The 26,422-nt window shown below is 36.4% G+C and overlaps 1 protein-coding gene across 2 annotated transcripts; it reads right to left on the reverse strand.

The window, feature by feature from the left end:
- LOC121407884 (anillin-like) lies at positions 1 to 26,388 on the reverse strand. 2 transcript variants are annotated; one of them, XM_041599122.1, is made up of 19 exons: positions 26,233 to 26,387; positions 22,089 to 22,236; positions 21,300 to 21,425; positions 19,944 to 20,125; positions 16,081 to 16,291; positions 15,281 to 15,840; positions 14,341 to 14,421; positions 13,323 to 13,440; positions 12,868 to 13,025; positions 12,035 to 12,223; positions 11,211 to 11,645; positions 10,056 to 10,191; positions 9,242 to 9,421; positions 7,805 to 7,925; positions 7,122 to 7,278; positions 5,518 to 5,649; positions 3,842 to 4,036; positions 2,653 to 2,825; positions 1 to 1,935 (listed from the first exon to the last, which is right to left on the reverse strand). In XM_041599122.1, the coding sequence occupies exons 1-19, from the start codon at positions 26,248 to 26,250 to the stop codon at positions 1,818 to 1,820; spliced, it is 3,438 nt and encodes a 1,145-aa protein (XP_041455056.1). In that variant the 5' UTR covers positions 26,251 to 26,387; the 3' UTR covers positions 1 to 1,817. The 2 variants fall into 2 exon arrangements, with proteins under 2 accessions (XP_041455056.1, XP_041455055.1); XM_041599121.1 differs by having other exon boundaries at positions 15,281 to 16,291; positions 26,233 to 26,388.
- Positions 26,389 to 26,422: the final 34 nt, after the last annotated feature.

Consider the following 26,422-nt stretch of genomic DNA (forward strand, 5'->3'; position numbering starts at 1 on the left):
TTATTATCTTACAGCACAAATAATTTAATTTCCAGTTACATATCTCATCTTCACCTGTTTCACACTCGCAAAATATACAAGAGGATGAGCCCGATCGCATGACACCAACTTACCCACATTTCCTTTTCATCCAAAGATACACAAACTTGATTAAAATATATATTCCTATGTACAAACAATATTAACAAAAATTATTTGAATTGAATTACAAAATCATACTTAATAACAGAGAATGTACACATTACATGTTCACAAGTTCATGAAATTGATACTTGGAACTAGCTTCACTTCCGTTTCAAACCCAACTAGACTCCATCCTGCCTCCTCCCTATTGCACCATTCCAAAGGGTCCAGTCCAAAAACTAAAATCTTTATCTTTCAAAGTACTGGGTGATACCAGCATCAGTGTTTGAAAAGCTGGTGTCGGTGTAGACATTTCGTGGTGATAAGCTTTCAGTAATGCAATTGGTGCCAAATGTTTCTCTACATCCAGCTGGTGTTGGAGCTCAGGTCAGCAGGCCAATTCGCACTTAATACCAACACCTCACTATTGTCAACTGAATAATCCTTCTCTGTGATCCTAGATGGTGCTCTCGAATACAAATCTGCACTCTTGGTGCTTTTCTATGCTCACAGTATAATTCTTCCTGTGTAGTATGTGTAAAATATAGCATAAGTCGCTAATTGAAGGTAAAAGGAATATACAATGATTAAAATGTTGGTTCTAATAAATATTTCAAGCTCCCACCTATCAAAGTTTACAATCCCTTTATCATAAGTACATTTTCCAAATACTAGCTAACTATTGGCCCTAAAATGACGAGGAATTTCTGTCTATGCAGTATCTAATGTAAGCTAGGACCAAACTTAGATAAATACTTACACTATAATAATCCTTGAATTTGGGCTAAGAACACTATTTGCTAAAACAGGAATCATTTGCTTTTTGTTTTATACATCTCCATATCAATTATCACAATATATATAATTTCTAAATACCAGTAAAGCAGTTCGTACCATCTACTCAACTAGATTGCAACTACAAGGCAAGTAATATAATGTAATCTAATTTCAATCAAAGAAGCAAGAAAAGCAACTAATAAGAATACCCAATAAATACTGCTTCATTACATACCTGCTTTGATGATACATGAGCGCAGGAGATACTTTGTACATAAATTAGCCTTGCCTCCATCAAAAAAATGAAAGAATAGATAAGATCATTATACTAGACCTAAACTAACCTTGAAAATATAGCTAATCAATAGCAGGAAAATACATGGAAAAATCAATTTGTCAATGATGTGAAGAAATGTCCTTGTGACCTTATTAGTTTTCTAGTATAATTGGCCCCCAAAGTCATAAACGCACTAGAAATACTTGGCTGTTACATTTTAATACCTGAAGAGTTAATTACCTTTCCACTCTTTGTCGAGTTCTTGCATTTAATTTGTCATACTAAGGTTCCACATGAAAAACAAAAATCCATACTACACATAGCTTTCCTTATGGTGCTCCTACCCACTTAATAAACTTGCCCTGCATATCATCAAATAAAAATGTCAAAGCCCAAATGCAATAAATAAACAGCGTTTACACAACATACATTGTACATAGTAAAAAAAAACTATTGTGAGAATTTTGGATATTCGGTGATGAGCTATACATCATTATTTTGTCTAAAGTGTTTGGCTAATGTTTCTTTTGTAATGAAATGCTCATGATAAATGACAGATCTTAGGCTGGCCTCATTCACAGCTTTGGTATAACACTACCTCAACCTCATGTCCAGGTCATCTGTGATGAGATTGGGTTTTTCATTCATGGCTTGGCCTGACAGCATCCTTGCACCACAACCTCAGCTCCAGGAGAGTCTTGTTGAGGGAGGTTGTCCATTCCACTCTATCTTCTTTGGTGTCTGCTGATAGGAGATGCCTGTTCAACCAAAGGAATGAACAGAGGAGGAAGAATGAAAACATGAAACAATGAGAGCAGGGCAAGAGAAAAGAAGAGATTGGAGGAAAAAATACAAAACAGAAGAAATAGAACACGTTACATGGAAGAAGGTTGCAAGGAGGCAGGTGATTTATGTAGGAAATTTATGAAGTCTTGCATCAAAAAAATAATCTGACTGGGGGGGGGGTATTGTAACACAAAGGTTAGTGATCGATCCACTGCTTGATTTTCACGATTGATTGCACACTGTGGTCAGTGCAATCAATCATAAAGATATTCTTTTACGATGATTACTAAGCTTTGTGTTATGCGCCCCAGATACTCTTTGCATACAGTTTAAGTTTATGCTTCTGCCATTGCCAGATCAAGAATATATTTCACACCAACCTCAACTATTCAAATGATGACCTCTGTGGCCTTTGACCAAGTGACCCTTAAATCTAATCAGATCATTGTCACTTCTAATATTCATACTTCAAGTTTGAAGTTGATTAATTAAGACAGTTCATTAGTTATCGTGAGAACACAAACAGTTGGATGGATGACCAAATAACATATTGCCTCTTGTGACTATGGGCTAAGGATGGAGGCATAAATATAACTAAATTGTTGAAAATGATAATAAACAAAAAAATACTAATCAAATCGTTGATACTATATAGGTAAGTATTCACAGCCTTGAAGCTTAGGACTCACTTTGTGACGGTGTATGAGTTGGTGTTTTTGGAGACCAGGGTATCCCTATCTGCCTTGCTAGAAGGTCGGCTGGTCTGGAGCTCAAAGGTGTTGGGTCTGGCGCAGTGTATTCTAGAGATCAGCTTCACTTCCCTCGTGATACACGACTTCAGGTCAATCGTACCAATGGGTGGCTGGTGGGGAAAGATTTCAATAAATGAAAGTTGGATAAAAAGAAGTCCTTTATGAAAGACGAGTTCAAGTAGTAAGCAATGATTTTAAGAGAAAAATCAAGATGGACTGTTACTGGTATCAAGTGCATATTCGGGATGGGGGGTGAAAGTGTAAAAGTTCATATCTCATAGATGACATAGGCCAACTGAAAGTGTTAAAATATTTAGGGGGGGGGGCTTTTTGGAAAATAGTGCAAGGTTTCATATCTGTCATTTACACAACATGAAATACTGAAATGCATTAATCAAATCAAATCTTATTTCAATCACTTATACTTTCATTTGTTTATTTTATTTCTTTTCTGGGGGAGGGGCACTTATTCAATTCCATCTGAAAATGGGAAATCTTAAAGGGAAGAAAAATCATCACATTTACAGAGGATTCCAAGATTTTGGTCCCATTTCATAGAGACTTTTAAGAATAACAAATGTACAAATTCTATAACAAATTTACTATCAATCAATCCATGATTCAGTTAGTAGTTTTGATATCTTCACAGGTCTTTCACTATCAGGGCTTGGATTTTCAACCACTCAACAGCGCGCATTTGGGACTTGCAATTGATTTTTTGACTTGCGTATAAACTAAACTCTTTCTGCAATGGATCCCAGGGTTCCCAGAGAAATTTGAAAACAAAATTCCGTGACTTTTCCATGACTAAATCGCTGCTTTCCATGACTTCCTAGGACTTATGTAGAATTTGAGATGTCACCACAAAACTAGGGAAAAATGGAAATCATGAACACCAATTATAATAGCAGATTATGATCACAGAGTATGAGAGTTGCAAGACACAACAAACTGGAAAGCTGCCATAGCCAAGAGGTAAATGCAATTCCATGACTTTTCACAAATTTTCCAATTCCCTGACTTCCCATGACCACAAATTTTTCCAGGATTTTCCATGACTGTGGGAACCCTGACCATCGATATCCACTGATAAACTTGCTACTCTCCTTCAACAACATCCCCTTACCTTCTTCTTTTCATCACCAGGATACTTCCAGAACGAGAGGTTTCCACCGTGCAGGACGCACCATCTCCTGTGCCACATACCCAGTCCGCTGCAGTCATCAAACATCGTCAGGAAACCCTCCGCATGGGTCTGGCTGTCTGTGTGGCACGACATGGTCAGGTGAATGGCGCCCTCAAGGGGTGACAGGAAGGGAACCTGCACCAAGGAAAGAAAAATAATCAGTGTTTATGTGTTATTTTGATATTCGTGAGAGAAAGAGCTTATGTGAAGTTAAAGGGGAAGTTCACCCTGACAAAACGTTTATTGTAAAAATAGCAGAAAAAATAATAAAAATATTGCCGAAGGTTTGAGAAAAATTCATCATGTAATTAAAATGTTATTAGAATTTTAATTATTTGATTTGTGACGTCATATGCGAGCAGAATTCCTACACTAGCGAATGGTAAAAAATCAATGAAATGTCATTTTCTCAAAAAATTGAAAATGGTTTTCACTGTACCTTTTGTATATCAATAGACAAATCATTTCACACCCGATCATGAATAGAAAACAAAAATAAGTCATCAAGAACCATACAAAATTTGAAATTCATGCATTTTATATTACATAACACATGGGGCAGCTGCTCGTTTATGACGTCACAAATCCAAAACTTTGAACTCTAATAACTTTCTTACTCTTTAACGGATTTTCCTCAAACCTTCACCAATATTTTTTACTATTTTTTCTGCTATTTTTACAACAAAGTTTTCTTCAGGGTGAACTTCCCCTTTAACACCACATGCAGACTTCTCAACTGTAGAGCTAGTGCATTGTGTGCACTTCTTATAGTGGGAATGCAAATGACTGTCATACTAACATGCAACAGGAAAACAATTTTGTCATAGACCCATTACAATTGAAACAGAAAGTGGCAAAATGGAAAAAGACGTCTGAGATGTAAAAGGGAGAAATGTTGGATTCTATTCCTTCTCCTCATTTGGTACACATTTAATCTGTATATTTATTTTGTTAATTTTTTTAATTATGTACATTTCAAAACTTGATATTTATATAATATTGGATGGCCTTGAGGTTAATACAAGGAAATATTGGACGAGCTTTGCATAAATATTGGACGAGTCGAATACGAGTCCAATATTTTGCAAAGCGAGTCCTATATTTCCTTGTATTGACCAAAAAATGGGACATCCAGTATTTTGATTATTATTCATACAGAGAATTTTAGCAAATTATTTATTTTGGGATATCTCTGTTTCCTTAACCAATCACAGTGCAGTTTACAAACTTCGGGGTTTCCCCTTCTAGTCGTCCAATATTTTCAATATTGTGTCACCTCGGAAAAATATTAGGCGAGTTCAACAAAATTTTTAAGTGGGTCGAGTGCATCAACGAAATAACACTTGTATTTGGGCTCTAAAATTGTCTGTATGAATAATAATCATATTTATGTTAGCTATTCTCGTTTATATTTGGAGTATGTCATCATGTTTGATAATTTTTGTTTGTTCCAAGGGGCACCAATATGGCAAAGTCATGATGAATGTATATTATGTAAAAAGGTGAAGGGACATCACGTTAACATAAAATGAATATTTGATGAGTTATATCAGTATCCCAGTAGGTCTTGTTTAGGTGACAAAATAAAGATTAATATCATGGATAGAATAACCAACCTTTGTGAGAGTGCATTTCTTGAGCTGACAGCTGGCTAGGCTTAGCCTAGCGGAGCCCACCATGGCGAAGCTGTTCTGTCGTACTGTACTCTGTCCCGATGGACCGGGGGATTGTGGGTAACGGCCGCCTTGCTGTAAGGTGATGGCAAAAGAAAAATGGAACTTAATGCAATTTTTTGGATTTTATTGCAATAAAAACAATCATAAGCAGTCAAAGACTGAAATATGTGAAAGCTTAAATGTACAAATAAAAACACAACAAAATATAAAGTAAACATTATAAATAAATATTCAAATACAATACAGATTCATATAGATGAAAAAGGAATGTATCCAAGTAAATACCAAAGGCCATAACATAACTACTACAAAGAGTCACCAATGAATAGGGCGAAAGAAAGATTACGAAGAAAAAGGATGAGAAAAGGGAACGAAATAGGTTTAAGACAAAAGAAAGCGGAAAGCAAGAGGTGGAAACGGAAAGAGAATAAGAGGCGACCTTAAGAATTTAATGTACATCTTTTAAGTCCATCATCCAGCTCAGATGATTAAATATTCAATCAAATGATTGGTTAAAACCATATGATTTTTTCAAATCGACATCAGAAACAATGGAATTGCAACTCATGGGATTACCTGTATCTTGCATCCATTAATTAAATCTCTTGTACTCTATTACTGATCATGGGACAACAATAATGTTATTTCCCATGATCAAAACTCCAGTTTTGAGCTGCCCTTCCAGTGTGTCATGCACAACTTTAAAATATATGTATGTTACTATCTCCCTTTTTCATTCTTATATGCTAAGCAGCTAATGGCAATGTAGAAATTCCCATCTTTTTTAAGTGTTTTTTTAAATCTTGTCAGGAGTTCAAACCCATGAGGCAGGCATTCTTCCAAGTGAGTCATACGCTGGTATATAATTTGTTTGTTTATTCATATCACAGTTAGCAATAAACGACTAGAACTTGAAAAGTAGGGGGTGAGATAACAAATGGGAGGCTAGCTGGAACGGTTGGTCAGAAAACTGTCTGTAATGTTGTTTTATTATAAAATATTAATAATTAGGTGGGCTCACCCTCTAAAATGCTTCAAAGACTGCAGACAATTCTAGATGAAAAGTGGTATACTTCTGAACACACAAACCAATCAGAGGAATTCCCTATCAGCTTGTACATTTGGTCCAAGCCAGTAAACAATGCAGAATTATCCATCATGGCCCAAATTCACAAAGGTGTTTTTTTTTAAAGCATCGGTTGAACTTATGGTTTATGCAGATTTCCTGTATACATTATGCTTATTTATCACTTACAGTGCGCCAAATTGATGCCTGTTACCATGGTTAAGTATTCATGAGTCCACTGTTTGAACAGTGGACTCATGAATAAAATAGCGTGGATAACCACGGCATCAGGCGTCAATTTGGCACACTGTGACAAAAGCACCCATCAGCATTGGACATTTTTTAGTATACGGGGTAAATAAGTGTACTTTATACTGTAAATATGCATAAACCATAGGTTCCACCGATGGTTTTAAAAACCACCTTTGTGATTTCGGGTCATTACGTTTTGCAGTGATGACTTTTGACATGTACATACCCTGAAGTTGGATGCTCCCTTGAATTTCTTCGGAGTGAGGCTCCATCCGTGTTTCATGGTAGCGGCTTTCTTGCTCTGAACTGCGTCGAGGGTAGCACATCTTCCTCTCATTTCATACACAAGTAGCTCAATGGTGAAATCACTACCAAGATCATTCCTAAATCATTGAAATATAATTCCGTGTGCATAGGTGTCAACCAAAAATACTTAATAAAAGAGCACCTTACATTTAATAGTAGCTACAAACTTTTACTCTTCAAGAGCAAAAGGAAATTCTTGAATAAAGTGCACTTTTAAATGACTCAACTAACCGCCCTTCCACACGGTAAAGAAATTGTAATTTGAACGATGATTCCAGTGAAAAATAATGCTGACGAATATTTAGCACGTGTGAAACCACACAAGAACAGATTAGAATCACAAACGCTAATCACAGTCATGATTACAAGAACAATCATTATTACAATGATTCAAGATTCATGTGTGAAAAGGCCCACCCTAAGAGGAATGAACACACCTAAAATATATATTTTTCTTCAAATCAATGTAACTGTAAGATATCTAAACTTATGACATGTCATGGAAGCTTCAGTATGAGGTATTGGCATAAAAATGACAAAAAGTTGTCTCACATTGTTTAAATTCCATGAAACTCAATTATTAAACACACACAAGATACTTACAGGCAGACTAGGTTTGTAAAATGAAGACAGTCCCCACTGATCTCCCTAGTAGATAGGATCTGAGTGGCAATCACATGCTCCTGACATCTCACTATCACAAAGAAACTGTGGTGAATTTGATCTACAGCAGAAACAATATAAAAACCAAAAATGTACAGAGAGGTCGATCCAAAAAGCTTCACAAATGCATTCCTACCTATAAATGAATATTACATAAAAGCCATTGCTCATTTGGTACATGTGTGGATGTAGTTGTCTATTTCAGGATACTTGACTCAAGATATACATGTTAACAGAAAACTATCATGAAAATATCAGCATTTGGAGTGAGCAGAGCTTATTTTAATTACTTTATAGGTACATGCTCAGCAAAGTTCATGCAAATTTATATCCATTACTCAATCCTTCATTATGAATTGTTTATGAGAAATTGTCAACCCTGTTGTAGGAAACACATGGAATAAAACCTTGTGATGCACAAACCAGTCTCCTGTCCAAATAGATGCCAATATAAAAAAGTCAACAAAGGGGAATTCATAAATCAAGGCTCTACACTAACATTTTTTCTTGATGGCCCGATCAGTCCACCAAAATAATTGATTTCATAATCTTGGTGGCCTGCAAAGCAAATTCAATGGCCTGAAACAGTAGAAAACATTACAATTTATCAAAACTATGGTAGCCCGACCGGGCCACCAAATGTTGGCCTTAAGAGAATTTTGGTGGCCCAATTCTCATTTCTGGTTGCCCGGGCCACGGCTAATGTCGAGCCTTGCATCAATATCACACTATAAGCTCATATAAGGACTGCTACAGATACTTCCTAGACCCAAAACCATCCCAGAATAGAATCTACTTGAGGGAGATATTAGGAGACCTCATCAAGTGTAGCATATTTTAAACTGGAACTTCTGGGGCCTGTTGCATAAAACTTTTTACCTGAGAAAACTCTGGTAAAAACTGAAAACTAAGGTTAGTCTGATATCTGCCATTGACTTTAACACAGGGCAAAAACTCCGGTAAAAACAACCTGAGTTTTCTCAGGTAAAAAGTTTTATGCAACTGGCCCCTGGACATTAAGTATTGGATTACAAAGGTACACTTAAAAAATTAGCCATACAGTATTCAGTGCTTGAACCTAACACCATAAGTATGTCATGAACGGGAAAACAACATGAACATTAAGAATTTTTCTTCCAATAAGTTGTCTCTTGAAATTTCAAGTATAACAATAAACTTCTTTGCACCTTCTATCTAACAGATTAAAATCCTGTTCACATGTATGTAATGATTGACATTGTTAGTCTGCGTATCACTGTACATGGTCTGCTAAAATCAACCATCACTTTTTTGTGGCATGTATTTTTAATATGGTTCAGATAAGTTATGATGGAAACCAGCAAACGAATGAATGCATAAATGGCATGTAAGACCTACCTCTGCCCGAGTCTAAAGCCATGAGGTACTGAGTCTTGAGTGGTAATCTGATGTCTTTGATAGTGACTGATCCCCTGCACGGTACGATCTCCTCTCCATCTTCAGTCATGATGGTCTTAGGGACGGTTACAGGGTTCTTCAAGTACTGGATCTCTGACAGGCAGGCCTGGCGGCGCTGGGCTGTAACAAGCAATTGAACAGAAAGTTAATGTTATTAGCATAACCATTCCATTTTAATGTAGACATTCTTGTTGTATGTTTACAATTTAAGACAACGAATGAATCACTTTAATTCAACTTGCAGAAGGTAAATGGTCTTGAGGTTGATGCAAAAGCAAAAATGTCAGTGAAAACTGGAAAGAGGTTTATTTCATGGAATGGCATCTGACGTGTGATTTACATGGTAGCACTTTTACACAAGAAAATGTGTAGTAAAACCAAACGGCTTTCATGAAATTAATTTTACCCTCATGCTTTTTTTTCATAGTCCATCTATTATAAACTAAACTTGACATTTCTGTGCGTATATAGACTACGTTTATAATCTGAAAAGGCCAATGGTTACAAAAATTGAATTAAATGTCAGATTCTTCATTTAGGAAAAAGTCTGTTGCCCTCTATGGGAAAATAAACTGCAAAACCAGGGAGATCTTTCTCAATTACACATATTCCATTCGAAAGTAATCAACATATTCATAAGTCAGAAAACTGTTAACAAAGATTAGGTTTTTTTATTAAATTTTCACAAAGTCTCCCTGACAATCCCCAGAGATTCAGAACTTCCGCAATTTCAGTTATTTTAGCAACAGCTTACTGGTAACGACAAGTAGTCTCTCTGCCTCTATCTCCTCCTTGGTGCCGTGATATTCCTCTGTAGCAGCAATGAGTTCCAATGCCTGGCTGGTCTGATGGATGATACTCTGTTGGGCTGATACCTCTTCCATTAACCTCTAACAGAAGAAAGTCAAATAAATATAATTTAAAGATAAATACCAGTTGTGATAACGATCTCAAAATGAGTTCGAACAGAATCCAATGAAATTACCACCAAAGTGTTTGTATGTATAAAAAGAAATATGTGCAAAATAGCTCTGGAAGAAAATGTGTAATTGCTGAGAAATGAGCAAAGCACCGAATTCCATTAAATGTCGCATATTTTTTTAACCAATATTAATACACTGTCCCACGTATGCTTTTCCGAGTTGGTGATCATCAGAACTATGTATTTTGAGCCAAGATTTCATGATTTTACAAAGATGAGTTTACATTAATGTACCAAATCTAGATGCATCATAATATTTTGTCAATTATGAAATAATTCTTTGCTGACACTATTGTTGTTTACTTTTAATCACAAACCATTCTACTACTAGCCTCACACTTCGCAATTTATAATCGATGAGATCATTTTGATGACGAGGGATGTAGGTGCTGGGCAGATTTTGTCACCAGCCACTCCACTGATCTTAAACAAGTAAGGTGTAGGGACTGACACCATTAGGTGTTGTGACATCAGTGATGGGATTAGAATCATTTTTATACACCAGAGTTTCATTTATTAGTTTTGGTGGGCAACCTGATTCATAATCTAAACACCAACACCAGAACCAACACCGAAAGAGAAATCACCTATTGCCTTTAATTGAAAGTCTTACTAGAATCTTCTCCTTGGTGCTCATCTTCTGATATGTATATCATGTTTTTTTTTCAAACCCATGTTTGGTGTTAGTTTGTTAGGCAGCCTGATTAACACTTTCATCACCAAAATCAACGATTCCACACCGAACTTGCAATCACCCATTGTCTAATTTGGAAATCTCATCTGTATCTTATCCTTGGTGTTCATCTTCTTGGCCACAGGGAAACAAATATCTTCTGATCGGTGTCAGCTAGGATAGGCAGCCTGATTCAAACTTTAAACGCCAACACCAGCACCAACACCCAACTTGGAATCACCCAAATCTCTCACCTGTATCCTCTCCTTGGTGCTCATTTTCTTGGCCACCAATCTCTTCTGATCATTCTGATGCCTACCCTGCTGCTGGGGATGCCTTCTGTCATTACCCCTAGATGAAGGGGCCGACGACATCGCCGATGACGTGGACGAGGACCTTGGTCGCGAGGCCGAGGAAGGTTCCCGGATGACCGTCCTGGAGGCGGTCTCCCTGGTCACGGTGCGGTGGGTGACGGTGGTCGGGCTCAGGGTCTTCTGTTGCTGTTGGGACCGGTAGCTCTCAAGGCTGATCGGGGCCAGGGAGGATGCAGTCGAGATGCAGGAATCAACGGAGCCCACACTGGAGCTCCTGCGTCTGGTTCTAGGAGCAGGGACGGGATTTCCCTCATCCTGAGATGACGAGGAGGCTGAGTTGGTAACTTCTGATATGTTTGCATAAATTGGCTCCATCTGATAAAAGAATTAGAGAAATATGCAAAATACTATATGCACCTTTTTATCAAATCACTAAACAATGTAACACAATGAGTCGTAGAATGCAAATGAGGCTAAGAAATACACTTTGATTATTATTTCTATTGAATAACCCTGATTCATTCATGCTGTCATAAATATCCTTATTCTATAAGGGTTTCTACAAAGGGTTTGGAACATACTTTGAGAATAGTACAGCTATGCATTGAAAATTTTCAAAGATAATGATATATCCTTGACGAAGGACAAAAATCTAATCTTTTACATAGAAAGCCATACAAGCACTAAATCAGTCAGTCACTCCATAATTAGAGAGAACAAATTATCTTTTCGGTATGGAAAAGTTTCTTCTAGTATCAACATACATTGTCAATGTTATAATCCCATCCAGATAAATCTGCCTTGGATGTTGTAGCTTGCGTAGGTTCCTCAACATCTCGTCTCTTCTCGGCCTTAGCCTTCTCTTCTTCCTTCATAGCTTGCTCGGCCTCTACGATGAGTTCATCGATGTCTCCAAGGACATCACTGATGTTGACTTCACTCTCGTCAGCAATCTGAGTGGTAGTGATAATCATATTGTAAAAAAATACTACATGATTTGTCATGTGACCACAATATTAATCAATATATAAAAAATGCTGCTAAATAAACATTTGCAAAGCAATACACAGCTCTTCATTACACAAGGATTTTTTTGTTTCTCTTTCATAAATTATATTCAATCTAAAGGACAATTAGTATTTTTCCTTGGCTAGTATGGATCTTGCATGAGCTGGCTCGCATTTTACAAAGAGATTTAAATCAAATACAAATTGAGAATCATCAATCTTGGTTTGAATTGTGATTTTAATCTGTTTTTATTCTTTTGAATAAAAAATTAATAAAATACTTTTTCAAAATTGAACTAGAGTTTTTGCCAAAATCAATCCCTTGAAGCCAGTGGTAGCCAAAGCGAAGGCAAAATAAAATAAATAAAAACAGTTTAAAAAATGAAGAAATAAAGAAATAAACAAGAAAACAAAAAGTAACAGTATGCCATCCTCCCAGGAAAGAACTAACATCCAATACAGGAACAGTTATGCAGACAATATCAAACTTTTCTTCCACGTTTTGAAGTTTTAATTATTCATATCTTCCATAATTCTAAGTAAACTAAAAAGAAAATGCCTTACAAATGGGTGCATGACAACAAACTGACCTTATCATCAATGATATCTAGACGGTCGTTGGAGGGAGCAGCCGATCTTTCCATTGTGATTTGAACAATGCCAGTTTGATTAGTTTGTCCTTCAGTGTGGGTAGGAATGATCTCATCTTCTTCAGTGTTGTAGTCGTCCTCTGCGTTAGACTCACTCACTGTGACATTTGGAAAGAATATAATAATGACACAAATTGGTGGATTTTAAAGTTTCCTGCAGAAAGAAATGATTTATGAATAGTTAGCAATGTACTAATTAAACAGACTATATGTAAAAAATGATTGGTTCACAAATTCTCTTGGGAAGTAATATTGAAGTTAAACGAATGCCAAAGCCTAATCTTGTGGGTAAGCACTGAACAAAGATCTTTTGTACAGTAAAGAATAGTCCTGAACTTTAATTTCATTGAAGAAATTTCTTTTTAAATTGAGTTCCCTTTTATAATCCCACTAACCATCTGCATCAGCACAAGACTCTGTATCCATCTCTTCTTCCGTCTCTACGTCTTGGGGCATCTCCTCTTCCTCTTCAGTATCAATGGCTTCCTCTTCTTGGACTGGTGTGGATTTGACCTGTAGCAAAGGACACCATGGGCAATGCCATCATTGTCATTTCTAAGAATACTTCACTCGGTGAATGACATCATTTTTAATTTTTGATTACATTTCTATTTGCGATAAGATGAGATAGCTCTTTGCTTGCTTTATATCCACTCAAATAAAACCAACATAAGATTTCCAAAGAAAAAAAGCATGAGAATTGATTACAAAGATTTTCAGTAAGTATATTATATTTCCACCAGGATAGAAATTCAAATCAAATAAACAGGTGGAAGTGGAACACCTCTGGCAGTATTGCCTGCATTACAGAATTCAATATAGTAGCAGTGCTGACTTAAAAATCAACTAAGATGAAAAATATTTCCAAAAAAAGTAAAGAAAGAAATACATAAGAAATTCAGTGTCACCAGAGTCTATGACTTATCAACCATGTTTGGGTCTTTATCATCTAGAGCTATATCGGCATATACATTTTTTCGCATGATACTATCATTTCAAAACCTTGATCTACCAAGAAGAGTTATGAAAATAATAGTATGAAGCAGGATAACTCAATTTTCTTGCTAGAATTTATTGGCCCAAAACGTTATAACCCTAGTACTATAGTACATGTGTGCAGCCATATGGTTCTGTTTGCGACCTACGAATGTAGAGGCGTCAACACTTTGCAGTGCAAATGGAACCAAATAAACACAACGAAATGGAAGCACACATTGAATTGGGATTACATTTCATGCCGATAAATTCAAGGAAATTAAGGAATCTTGCTTCACATATTTGTAATCATATATTAACTTAACATTATCAGGCCAATATTTCATCGGGGGGGGGGGGGGGTCATGACCCCTTGTTTAGATCTCTGACCAGAAAGGTCTGATCGATGGAGTAAATAAGAATGGGGGGGGGGCAAACCTCTTCCTTTGTTCCACTACTTCCTCCTACTTGTCCTTCCCAACGTGCTTTTATGAGGGCCATCTCTTTCTGTCTTTCCTCCTGGTAACAAATGGTATGCAAATAACAAACACAGAAAGTAAGTAAGCCATTTTCCTATATATTTCATAGCTGACATTGCTTGGTTTATTTTTCCTGAATGATAACCATGGAGAAATGCTCTGAATTTTGGTAAAGGCACCTTTAATAGCAAAAGTCTATGCCGTGTCGATTAAAATGAATACTAAAATGAATTGATACTACACAGCAGGATCTCACATTCTCCACTCATTTATTATAAAACATATAATTTCTATCTAATGCATGTATGTATATAAAATGACAATGAGGGTGCAAAACAAAGTTTTTTAAAGTGAAAGTAAACATAAAGTGAAAAAAAAGGTGAATGAACAAAATTTGACAGCATTGATATGAAAAGTCACAATTTTTTTTTACAAAGAAATGTATAATGGTGCTGGTGTATTGTACAAAGTACACATAAAAAGGGAAAAGTGGATATTGTGGTAATGAAAATTGAGATAATAGAGAAAATGAAGGTGGGAATGCATGGTAAACTGCATATGATGGATGTGGAAAGAAAGCATGATTCCTTTTCAGTTATGAATGGTTTTCATGGTGATTACTCAAGTTGATTTTCAGTTAAATACATCATCAAAGGTCCCATCTATCCTTCGTCCATCGCAGTGTATTACCTCAAATTAAAAAATCTAATTTGTAGTTCTTTCATTCCTGCATTACCATTCTCTATGATTGCTGGTCCCTAAAAATGAAAAGGGCATTTTCAAATTAGAAGAAATTTACACTTTTGGTTTAGTTTCTACTTGTCTGCAATTCTCATTACAATTTATTGAATGATAGACTTGCAAAACAGATATATGGGAAAATACATCCACTGTCTTACCTGTACTTTCTTGTTGATAGCATTTTTCTGCCAGTTGCTCTGGTCTGCCTTCAGTCGTTCCTGGATTCGCTGAGCCATGGCTCCAACCCTCGGAGTGGTCTTGACAGGACTCTGCCTGGATGCTGCCCCGCCCCCACCACAGCCCTGCTCCAACAGCGCCCTCGCTTGTGCAAACTTCTGTGAAGTTGCCCCTCTCTTGGCAAGGGGAGTGTTTCTTGCCTTGTTGACCTGTTTGACAGGTGAAGACCTGATAGCTTGCTGTTTGACAGGGGATTTCTTGATGGGGGAGTTGTGTTTTAGTGGGGAGGACGCGACTTTTGTGACAGCTTTCATGGGGGATACTGTAATGCTCGCCTGCTTACGAGGCGATTCAATCTTAGGGGTCGCTGGTGTGCAGGACTGCAGTATGGGGCGTTTCACTGGTGTGGCAGTTGTGACATGTGTCTTCACAGGACTTTCAGCGGCTGGCCCATCGGTCTTGGCGGCTCGAGGAGCAGGCACCGGCTGTTCTGAGGAGCTGTCTGATTCGTCAGAGGATGAAGACTGTTTCCTGGTGCCCACTGCAACAAATAGGCGACCAGAGAGGGGAGATTTAGGTCTCTTGATGGGACTGTTCTTGCTGGACTGCACGGTTATTACGGTTTTGAATGAGGAGGATGATAATTTAGATGAGGTGTCTTGACTACTAGTACCATGCACTATCTTAGATGGACACTTAGTGATGGAGGTGGAGTGAGTTTTCTGGCCACTCCTGGTAGAGGAGTGCCAGTCATATGGAATGCTTTTGAATTGGGCCTTACCTTTGCCGCTTGGCTCTCTTTGGAGCGTGCTCTCCTTCTCTTCGTATTTAGTGCGTTTTGGAGGAGAGGGCTGTGTAGAGGGGGCTGATATCTCAGCAGAGCTTGTTTGGGAAAAGGTGGTGGGGGCAGAGCGTTTGGCTGGGACTGGAGTAGGTTCTTCAACTGGCTCTTGTCTCTTCGGCGGTTGCCATTTGCGAGTGGCTGGCTTCTCCTGAAAGAGCAACCACCAAACAATTATATGTAAAATTCATCTTCCAAATAGATGCTTACACCCAAATGAAGGTTAATATGTTCCAGAACCGACTTTTCTATATTTCAATGTTGATGACGTCAAATAATAAATGTATGACAAAAGTTGGTAAGTCATAATTAAGGGTCAAGTCCACCTCAGAAAAATGTTGACTTGAATCAATAGAGAAAAATCAGACAAGCACAATGATGAAGATTTCATCAAAATCGGATGTAAAATAAGAAAGTTATGACGTTTCAAAGTTTCGCTTATTTTTAACAAAATAGTTATATGAACGAGCCAGTTACATCCAAACGAGAGAATCGATGATGTCACTCACTCACTATTTCTTTTGTTTTTTATTGTTTTTATTATTCAATATTTCAATTTTTACGAATTTAACGATAAGGACCTCCTTGCCTGAAGGTTAAAATAATTGAATTCCACATGTTCAGGGAGGAATAAACTTCATTTCACATGACAATGACGAGAAAATTTATTTATTTATTTATTCAAATATATTTATACAGGATGACAAGATCAGTTAAAAACTGTTTTACATCATGGTCCTGACATTAAAAACATAAATACATGTAAATCAATAATATATTATAGATGAGATAAAAATCAGAGTAATATCTAAAAGATTGTGTTTGAAATGATACAATGCAATACAAGAGCATTTACAATATGTTATACAAAGAAATAAAGTAAATGTAATTAAATTTAAGTATTAAATAACCAAAAAAGTACACGATTTATGAACGAAATGTATGAATTAATGATTATAGAACTATATAAAAATCGGTAAAACTCAGGCTAATAAAACATATTCACAAGTTGAACATTGATATGTAATAGGAATAAAAAAAGTGGTATAATTTACATTAAAGTATGAGAATACATAACACTTGTGTTCCATGTATTTATATGAAGCAAATTGAATTATAAAATATATAAAAAAAGATAATACATAATAAATTGTAACAAATTACGACAAAGATATAGGTACTAAAAGAAAAAGAAAACAAGGTTTGGATCGAAGTGTATTAGAAAAAAATGGTAGGTTAAAAGTACATGAAACTGTATATCGGGTTTTGGGCTACAAATCCATTCCTTAATAATTAAAGCTCTCAGGTAATGTAGTACGTATGAATTGCACATCAAGGTTTGGGAATTAATTTCTTGTATTTAAATTTAAAATTATCGAATGATGTTGCATTTTTGAGACTGGGTGGAAGCTCGTTCCATACTTTAGCACCAGCATATTTAAATGATTGTTTGAATAATTCTAGCTTAGGTTTAGGTATTATTACATTTAAAGAATCTGTGTTTCTTGTGTTAAAACCATGGCGGTCACAATACATCTCAATTTCATTACATAATCTTCCAGGAGCTGTGCCATTAATGCATTTGTACATGAGTGTTGCAAGAAAGTAGTTGCATCTTTGTTCAATGTTTGGCCACGACAAGTCAGTCATTAACTTAGTTCCATTGTATTTATCATAATCAAAGTTTTTCGTTACAATTCGTGCTGCTCTTTTTTGTATTCTCAACAATTTCTTTTTGTAAACTTCCGGGCAATTACCCCATACAGAACATGCGTAATCATAGCATGGTTGAATTGTGGATTTATACAATATATTCAATAAGTTAGAGTTAACAAATTTACTAAGTTTGGCAAGAATATGGACTTTGTATGCGACTGATTTACATAGAATATTAGTGTGAGTATTCCATTTCAACTTATCATCAATCATGAGTCCAAGATATTTTACGTTATCGACTTGCTCAATCTTGTGCCCTTCAATATAAATGTTAAGTTCCTTTAAGGATTTTGATTTTAATAGCATCACCTTAGTTTTATCTTTATTAATTCGAAGTCTGTTATTAACATACCATTTATTGATTTCAACCATGTTTGCCTGTAATTTTGCATTTGCATCAGTATTATCTTTTCCACTAACATAAACAACCACATCATCAGCGAATATATTGCATGAACCATTTGTAACATATTCCGAAATATCATTAATAAAGATAAGGAAAAGGGTGGGGCCAAGGGCACTACCCTGGGGAATACCTATAGTAAGGTTCCTCATCTGTCATTGTTTAACTTGATGTTGTACAGTTTGCTTTCTATTAGCAATATAACTCTGAAACCATCCAAGCTGATTGCTACGTATTCCATATTTTTCTAATTTATTAATCAGTAAATCATAATCAATGCAATCAAAGCATTTGGAAATGTCTAAGAAGCAAGCAGCTACCTTTTCACTTTCATTTATGGCTTCATAAAAATCATCAAGTATACGATGTAGACTAGTAGAGGTAGAGTGATTAGGTAAAAAGGCCGACTGGTCGACATTGATCATGTCATGTTCATTTAAGTATTTCAATAGTTGGGATTGAACCTCTTTTTCGATGATCTTAGCAACATGGCTCACAACAGAAATAGGCCTGTAATTATTTTTATCTTTCTTTGATCCCTTGCCTTTATAAACCGGGGTTGTTCGTGCTATTTTCCAGTCGTCGGGTATTTCGCCAGAAGATAAACTTTTATTATAGATTAGGGTTAGAGAATCACATATGTATGGTGCTGCGATATTTAATAATTTTGTATCTAGGCCTAAAACATCCACCTTACTGCTTTTGTCAAGGTGAGTTAGATGTTTTAAAGTTTTGTTTATCTCAATATTTCTAAATTCAAAAGAATAAACACATTCAGGATGTTTCCATTCAATTTTTTTTTCAGGAAAAGTGTTTGCTATCATTTGACCAATGTTTGCAAAATGCTTGTTTATTTCATCACAGTCAACATCACATGTGTTATTCTCATATTTATTGTTGCCCGTTACAGCGTGTAACTCATTCCATAGTTTTTTTGGATCATTATTGTGTTCATGAGATATATTATTGTAGTACTCTTTTTTCTTTTCCCTTATCATACAAGTAATTTTGTTTCTTATTCTCCGATATTCATTTAGAGTTTCTTGACATTTAGAAGTATCAAATTTACGTTTTAAATAATCTCTCCTATAAATTAGATTAACGATGTCTGGGGTTACCCAGGGATTAAATCGCCTTTTCATTCTTAATCAAAATATTTCATATTTCAAACAATAAAAAAAAAAAGAAAGTGAGTGAATGACATCATCGACTCTCTCATTTGGATGTAGCTGGCTCGTTCATATAACTGTTTTTGTGAAATAAAGTGAAACTTTGAAATATCATAACTTTCTTATTTTACATCCGATTTTGATGAAATTTTCAGTGTTATGCTTGTTGAATTTTTCTCTTTTTATTCAAATCAAGTTTTTGTTGGGGTGGACTTGTCCTTTAAATATATATGGTAAGATAAGACACCTCCAGTTTAGTATAGCACTACATCACATGGTATGAAAGGAAGTGATTTTCCCAAGAAATTAGTAATGAGAACATTTTGAAAAGAGATCATTGATTTATCTTTCGACCAAATGCCCTATTTATTGTTTGCATGACTTTTTCAATTTCCAGTTTTACTTTTAAAAATATCTCAAAGACATGAAAAAATGTGTACACATACAGACAGTATGCAAAACATATAGTTCACTTTTTTTACCCACAAAATTATTATTACTACTATTCCACAAACCTTTGGAAAATCGTGTCTAGGGTGGTTCGTGTCATCTTCCCAACTGTTAATATTGGCAGCAAGAGCGGCGAATCTGGATCGACGTGAAACAGGTGCCTTAGGGGCTGGGGCTACCTCCTCTTCCTCAAAGTCTGGTCGTTTTGGTGGGAGTACATTCTTAGGACTATCCACTTCTGTTCCACCTGTACAAGGTTGGGAGATGAGGTTAGGAAAAACTTGGTGTACTTGAGAATGATTCAAATAGATGGTACATATTTAACTGAAGGTAACATGGAAGTAAATAATGATAATAATACATGTAGCAGGGCCTGCTGGGAGAACATTTTTCAGAACTGAAGTGGCTTCCTTGAGTAATATATATTATATTATCATTATTATTATACATGCCTACATGTATATCAACATTTCTAAGCTCTCACAAAATACTTTGACAATGTCAAGTACTAAGATTCACTGATCAGGGGCCCATTTCATAAAGAATTTGCAACTGTTGGAACTTTGCCATTATGGCAACTACCACTGAAACCTTGATTCTGATTGGCTGCTGAGCCCTTTTACCATGTTAGTTGCTACATGTATTATGGCAAAGTTACAACAGTTGCAAGTCCTTTATGAAACGGGCCCCTGGTAGCCTAAACTTTATGAGAAAAAGAAGAATGCCCTTTTCAAACAATACACAGGTTCAAAAAGAGTGTAATCCATGGCCAATAACAATCACTATCCTCAATAAAAAGTAGGCCCAAGTCATTATATTCATTTTTACAAAAAAACGTTGACATGCTCTTATCAAACCAACATTTATGGTTAACTTCTGCAAATTCCACACATCATGGAATCACCAACTTAACATAAACACTATTACAAACCTAACCCTATATCTTATATGAAATAAAGCCTGGAGCAAATGTCTAGTCAATGTCAAAATAGGTAAACGTGTAGCGTTGTGGCCCAGTGGATACTGTAAGTCTCCTGACTTTGAAACAGAGGGTCATGGGTTCGAATCCCAGCCATGGCATAATTTCCTTCAGCAAGAAATTTATCCACACCGTGCTGCACTCAACCCAGGTGAGGTGAATGGGTACCCGGCAGGATTAATTCCTTGAATGCATGAGCGCTGAAAGTCAGCTCGAGCTAGAGCTGGGGTAATACTAACGTGCTTCGGAATCTCGGAATAGAATATTTCTAGATAGATGGCGCTATATAAGTGCCTATTATTATTGTTATTATTATTATGCTTTCAAGTTTCAACCATCATTAAAATGGCATTTAAACATTTTGACTCAGCAGTAATAAGTAATAAAGAGTAAATGAATTACATACAAAAAAGTTTTTAGACTGCCCTTTCTTCAATCTTACATGTATTTGAAACATTCCAGTCTTGTCTTTGTTCAGCCAAGCGATGTAATCTGCTCTTGACAGAAGGAATTGCCGGTGTGTCTGGTTTTAGTGCAAGCTCTTCGCTTCTCGCCTTCACTGGTGAACCTATATCGCATCAAGGAAAAGTTGTGTGATTGTTTTTGAAAAAATCCAAAGCAAAGAAAATCATAATATCTGTAATATAATATTAATGGCCATGTGTCATGAGGTCACTTGCTCAAACGGGGGGTGGTTTTATATTTTGTTTTATTCATGTAGTTATTCTCAATTATTTCCAAACCTAAGGTGGCTAATCCAGCATATTTGGTATCACCTTAAAGCAAAATTCATCCGAACTAATAATCTAAAGAATTCAAATTAATAAAAAATTATTTCAATCTTTCACTTTTAACATTTCTTACAGGTTGACAGATAATTTCTTCAAAGTTATGCCCCATTTCAATGTAACATCCTGTCCAATAGTGGAAATGTGATTTCTAAAATCCTGTAAGGATGAAATTATTAAAATGACATTTGGTTTTGACACAAATCTTAATGATCAAATGACACAGGTTGGTGACATTCAGACCAATGTAAGTGTGATGAATCTTAGAAGCATTATTTGGTCTAATGCTATTGGAATTTATCTTAAATTGTAAATACCTAAAATAAAGATGAATACAGCAATTATAACACATGCAGTAACGCATTTTTTTTCATTCCCCAAAATTTGCTCAATCTCCAGATTATTTTGGTGTAATTAAAAACTAAATTCCAGGAAATTCTTACCTCTTGGTTCTAAATTGTGCAGCTGATTTTCCCTCAGGGGCACCCGAGATGTTGCCGTGGTAGCTGTTGTCTTTCGAGGAGACATGTTAGATTCAGCCATCTTCCGGGCTAAATTCTCTCGCCTTGCCCTAGCTCTTTCGAGTAATTTCTATTAGGCAAAACACATAACATTTTTTGGGGGGTGAGCTGTAATTACTGATGTGAACATCAAAGAAAGGAAGGTGACTAGGTGAGGGAACAAAGCAAAATTTACAAATAAGCATTTTACAGATATATGGCCACCAAGATCATGGCTTTTGATGCCCCTTTAAATTGGCCCTGGATATTTATGTGCCCTTTTTATTCATTATCAGTTATGATGTAATAACATATGAATGTGCACTGACCAACCAGGGACGTGAACCAACCTTCTCTTTTGAAAAATTGAAGGCCTGTCCGCCTGTGAGTGAAGATGATTATAATGGTCTTTCCACACACAAAAAAATAAGTTTGATCTGCAGCAATTATACTGCTCTGCTTGTCCAACTCCACTCATTCTATGAACAATGTTATGAAATAACCTTGAACTCTGTTACTATTCCCTGTGTGGTGAAATAAGGTACATGTGTAGGCAATGTTTGGCATATCTTCTCTTTTTCTTTGAAACAAATGCTTCATTTTTTTTACACTGTCAGTTTCCATTACAGCTATTCATCATATAACTTGGCTCTTAGGTAAATTTGATTCTTTAAATTATTTTTTCTTAAAGGTCAAGTCCACTTCAGAAAAATGTTGATTTGAATCAATAGAGAAAAATCAGACAAGCACAATGCTGAAAATTTCATCAAAATCGGATGTAAAATAAGAAAGTTATGACATTTCAAAGTTTCGCTTATTTTTAACAAAATAGTTATATGAGCGAGCCAGTTAATACATCCAAATGAGAGAGTCAATGATGTCACTCACTATTTCTTTTGTTTGAATTATACAATATTTCAATTTTTACGAATTTGATGATTAGTACCTCTTTGCTTGAAGCACAAAATGTTAAAATAATGGAATCCCACGTGTTCAGGGAGGAATGAAACTTCATTTCACATGACAATGATGAGAAAATAAAAATATTTCATATAATAAAATACAAAAGAATCATAACAAAATGGCCAATCGAGACTGGGGTAGGAGAGAACTTTTCGTTTTTTTGAGGTTCCAGTCTGTGCCTCGATGCCACTCGTTAGACCTTCATCCATATAATCGTGGTAAGTACATAATTTCTGTTTTCACAATTCATCTGGAGAAATATTAATTTAGACCATAAATCATGCTAGTCCCGTGAGTATGGTCAGATACACGGTAAGCCCCTGGGCTCCTGTCTGCGCAGCGACGGGAGCCCAGGGTTAACTCAGCATGCTCAGTACATGCACTGACTGGGTGATTTCAAGTACAGTGTTTGGTGTTGGTGTTGAGAGCGTAAAAAGTCTGCTGAACCAAGCTCCAACACCGAGCTGAGTTCAGAGGAACGATACCGGTTGCGTTTATCGATAGCACATGACGTCACGCCTCTGCGCTGTGGTGCTAAATCATCTCAACTTCATGCGAGAAGTCTCGACGACGAAAATGAAATCAGAGAGAAATGCATTAAATTCTCATCGTACAGAATACAAATGCTTTAATTAATTCAAGAATTCGAAAGAGTGAACATTATTCTTCATCAAAATATATAAAGCTCAAATAATTTGAACTCATTTTAACTGTAAAAGCAAATTTTAAGGAGATGTTTCATCATTTTTCGCCACCTGTTCACGAGCTTGAGATTGCCAAAACCAACACCAAACTTGAAATCATGATTTTCCCAATCCCTGGCCCTGGGGGTTGGTGTTGGTGAATGGGGAAATTGCACGTAGATCGTCAACACCAGCCGCAGTGCAGTGCTGGGTTCATCAGACAATATTCAACACCATTCTTCAACACGAACTGCCGGATATACGTCATATTTTTCAAGGTCAATCCTAACCCAGGGAGCCCAGGACCTTACGTGTAAGGCATACTCACCTGACAAGCGTGAAGTATGGTCAAAATAATTCTCCGAATAAATAGTTAAAACAGAAATCAAGCACTTACCACGATTATATGGATGAAGGTCTGGTCTAACGAGTGGCAGTTTCTTGACATCTTGGCACCAACTGGAACCTAAAAAACCCCCAAAAGTTCTCTCCTTCTACCCCAGTCTCGATCCCTCGATCCCTGGGTTAGGTCAATCCCAACACCGTCACCAGCCTGATTTCAGTGTTGTGGCTGGTGTTGGTGTTGGTATGGTGTTGTGGCTGGTGTTGGTGTCAATTGACACCGACACTGACAGACCGGGTGACAGACTCAAGTCTCAATCATCATCAGTTTTCAACTGACATCATGACCAGGGTGACCAGATTTCACAAAATGAAATACGGGACAATCGACAAAAAAGATCAACAAAGAAGGCTACACAGTGTTAGACTTGTGAAAAAAATATATAAAGAATTGGAATGGAGGGTGAACGAAAGAATGACGGAGAGAAAGAAAAAATAAACGAAAGAAAGGAGATGAATTGAGAAGAAAGAAAAAATGAAGGGGAAAATGAAGGGAAAAAAGAATAAAAGAGAGAAAAGGGTCACCGTCATTCTTTGTATTGAATATAGAAGGAAAGGAAGGGAAGATGAATAAATGCGTAAATTCAAAAACAAAATAAAGGAGAGAAAAACAGTAAGAAAAAAGGAAGAGGAAAGAAAAAATGAAGGAAAGTCATTTTTTCTTCATTCATTGAAAGTAAGAAACAAAGAAGAAAAACAGGAAGGGAAGAAGGAAGAAGGGAAAGAAGGAATAAGGGAAAAGAATAAACGAAAAATACAATAAAGAATGAAAGAAAGAAAGAAAGAAAGGAGGAAAAAGAGGGAGGAAAGGATGAAGGGAGGAGAAAATAAAAACAAGAAAATAATGAAAGGAGAGAACGAACGAAAAGAAAACGGAGAAGGGGAGAAGGAAGCAAAAAAAATTTAAGGAAAAAAGAATGAAGGAAATAAAAATTTGAAAAGAAGAAAAGAAAATTGAACAGAGAGAGAGAGAAAGGATCAGGAAAGAAAGATAGGAAATAAAGATAGATGGAACCAAAAAGGGCAAGCAGGAAGGATAGAAGGATAGAAAAGAAAGAAAAGTTTAAACTTCAAGCAAACAAAAAAAATCCAATCATCTAACAAAAATCATGATATTTGGTGCTTTTTATATATCTTTCAAATAAAAAATAAAATGTTTCAGAAATGAATACAATTTCAAAGTGAGACATTGTCAACTTAAAAACTAGATGAAACATCGCGGCATGATATACAACAAGACTCAAACAAAAACGAAAGCTGTAACAACTAGATCTATTTATGAAAACTCATAAAACTTCTTTCTTCGATCACATCTCCAAATCAGTAACCTGAGAACAATTTTCCGCCGATTTTGTGATTATTTTGGTGGAAAAATTGTTTATCATTTCATTGTTTGCACCATTGAGAATCTGCTCCGATCCTAATTGCCTAGCCAGTGGCAGTACCGTGGCAGTAGTACCGTACCTGCCACACACAGGCGGGAGGCCAGTTTGCAATGTATTGGGTTAGCAAGAAAATCACCGTAGAACTTGCAAAGGTTTAATTATCAATTTTATTGTTGCCTCTGCTTCGTTATCTGTTGGTTACTTGATGAAAATTCGTCACTTTTGTTCAATATTCTGAAATACGGATTACGGGACAAATAGGCGTCCCGGGAAGGTTTTGTCGGGACGCCGGGACACACTCACACAGGAGCAAAATACGGGACGATCCCGGGAAATACGGGACATCTGGTCACCCTGATCATGACTGACTGATTTTGAATTTACAACCAGGCATTGTCAACTCTGCACTCCCGTCTAAATACGCGTCTCCCAAATGGTTCATGGGTTACTGGCAATACTTGCACTGCACTGCGAGGCTGCAGCCGGCAGCCGCACCCAAGACCAAGTCATCGTGTTCAACAGTCATGCCACCTCACGTCACATCACACACAAAAAAAAGTCACACAAGTCGGCACCAACATTATCCAATTCCCAAATTAAAGACAACAATAATGAACAACATCGCTTACATTACATGATAAAAATCATACGAACCTCTGTCAGAGGGTCCATGTTCCCTGGAAGTAGCTCAAGTCAGCAAAATTATGTTCTCAAACTTCTAAACGGTCTACGTTTTAATGTTTTTTTTGATGAACCGAGCGCAGAATCAGGAACTGTGAACTGTTGTTTTGAAATATACGTTGCAATTTGAATTTCGCGATCACGATTCAATGTGTCCTCGATC

The sequence above is a fragment of the Lytechinus variegatus genome, chromosome 2 (genome assembly GCF_018143015.1).
Source record: "Lytechinus variegatus isolate NC3 chromosome 2, Lvar_3.0, whole genome shotgun sequence".
NCBI classification, from domain to species: Eukaryota; Metazoa; Echinodermata; class Echinoidea; order Temnopleuroida; family Toxopneustidae; genus Lytechinus; species Lytechinus variegatus.

What these genes read in the sequence shown, in the direction of transcription:
- LOC121407884 (XM_041599121.1), bottom strand. An exon ending in GTCTTGTGCTGATGCAGATG is followed by an intron (nt 13,026 to 13,322) that starts GTTAGTGGGATT and finishes CAAATGTCACAG; the next exon opens with TGAGTGAGTCTAACGCAGAG. An exon ending in GCACCAAGGAGAGGATACAG is followed by an intron (nt 10,192 to 11,210) that starts GTGAGAGATTTG and finishes TTCTTCTGTTAG; the next exon opens with AGGTTAATGGAAGAGGTATC.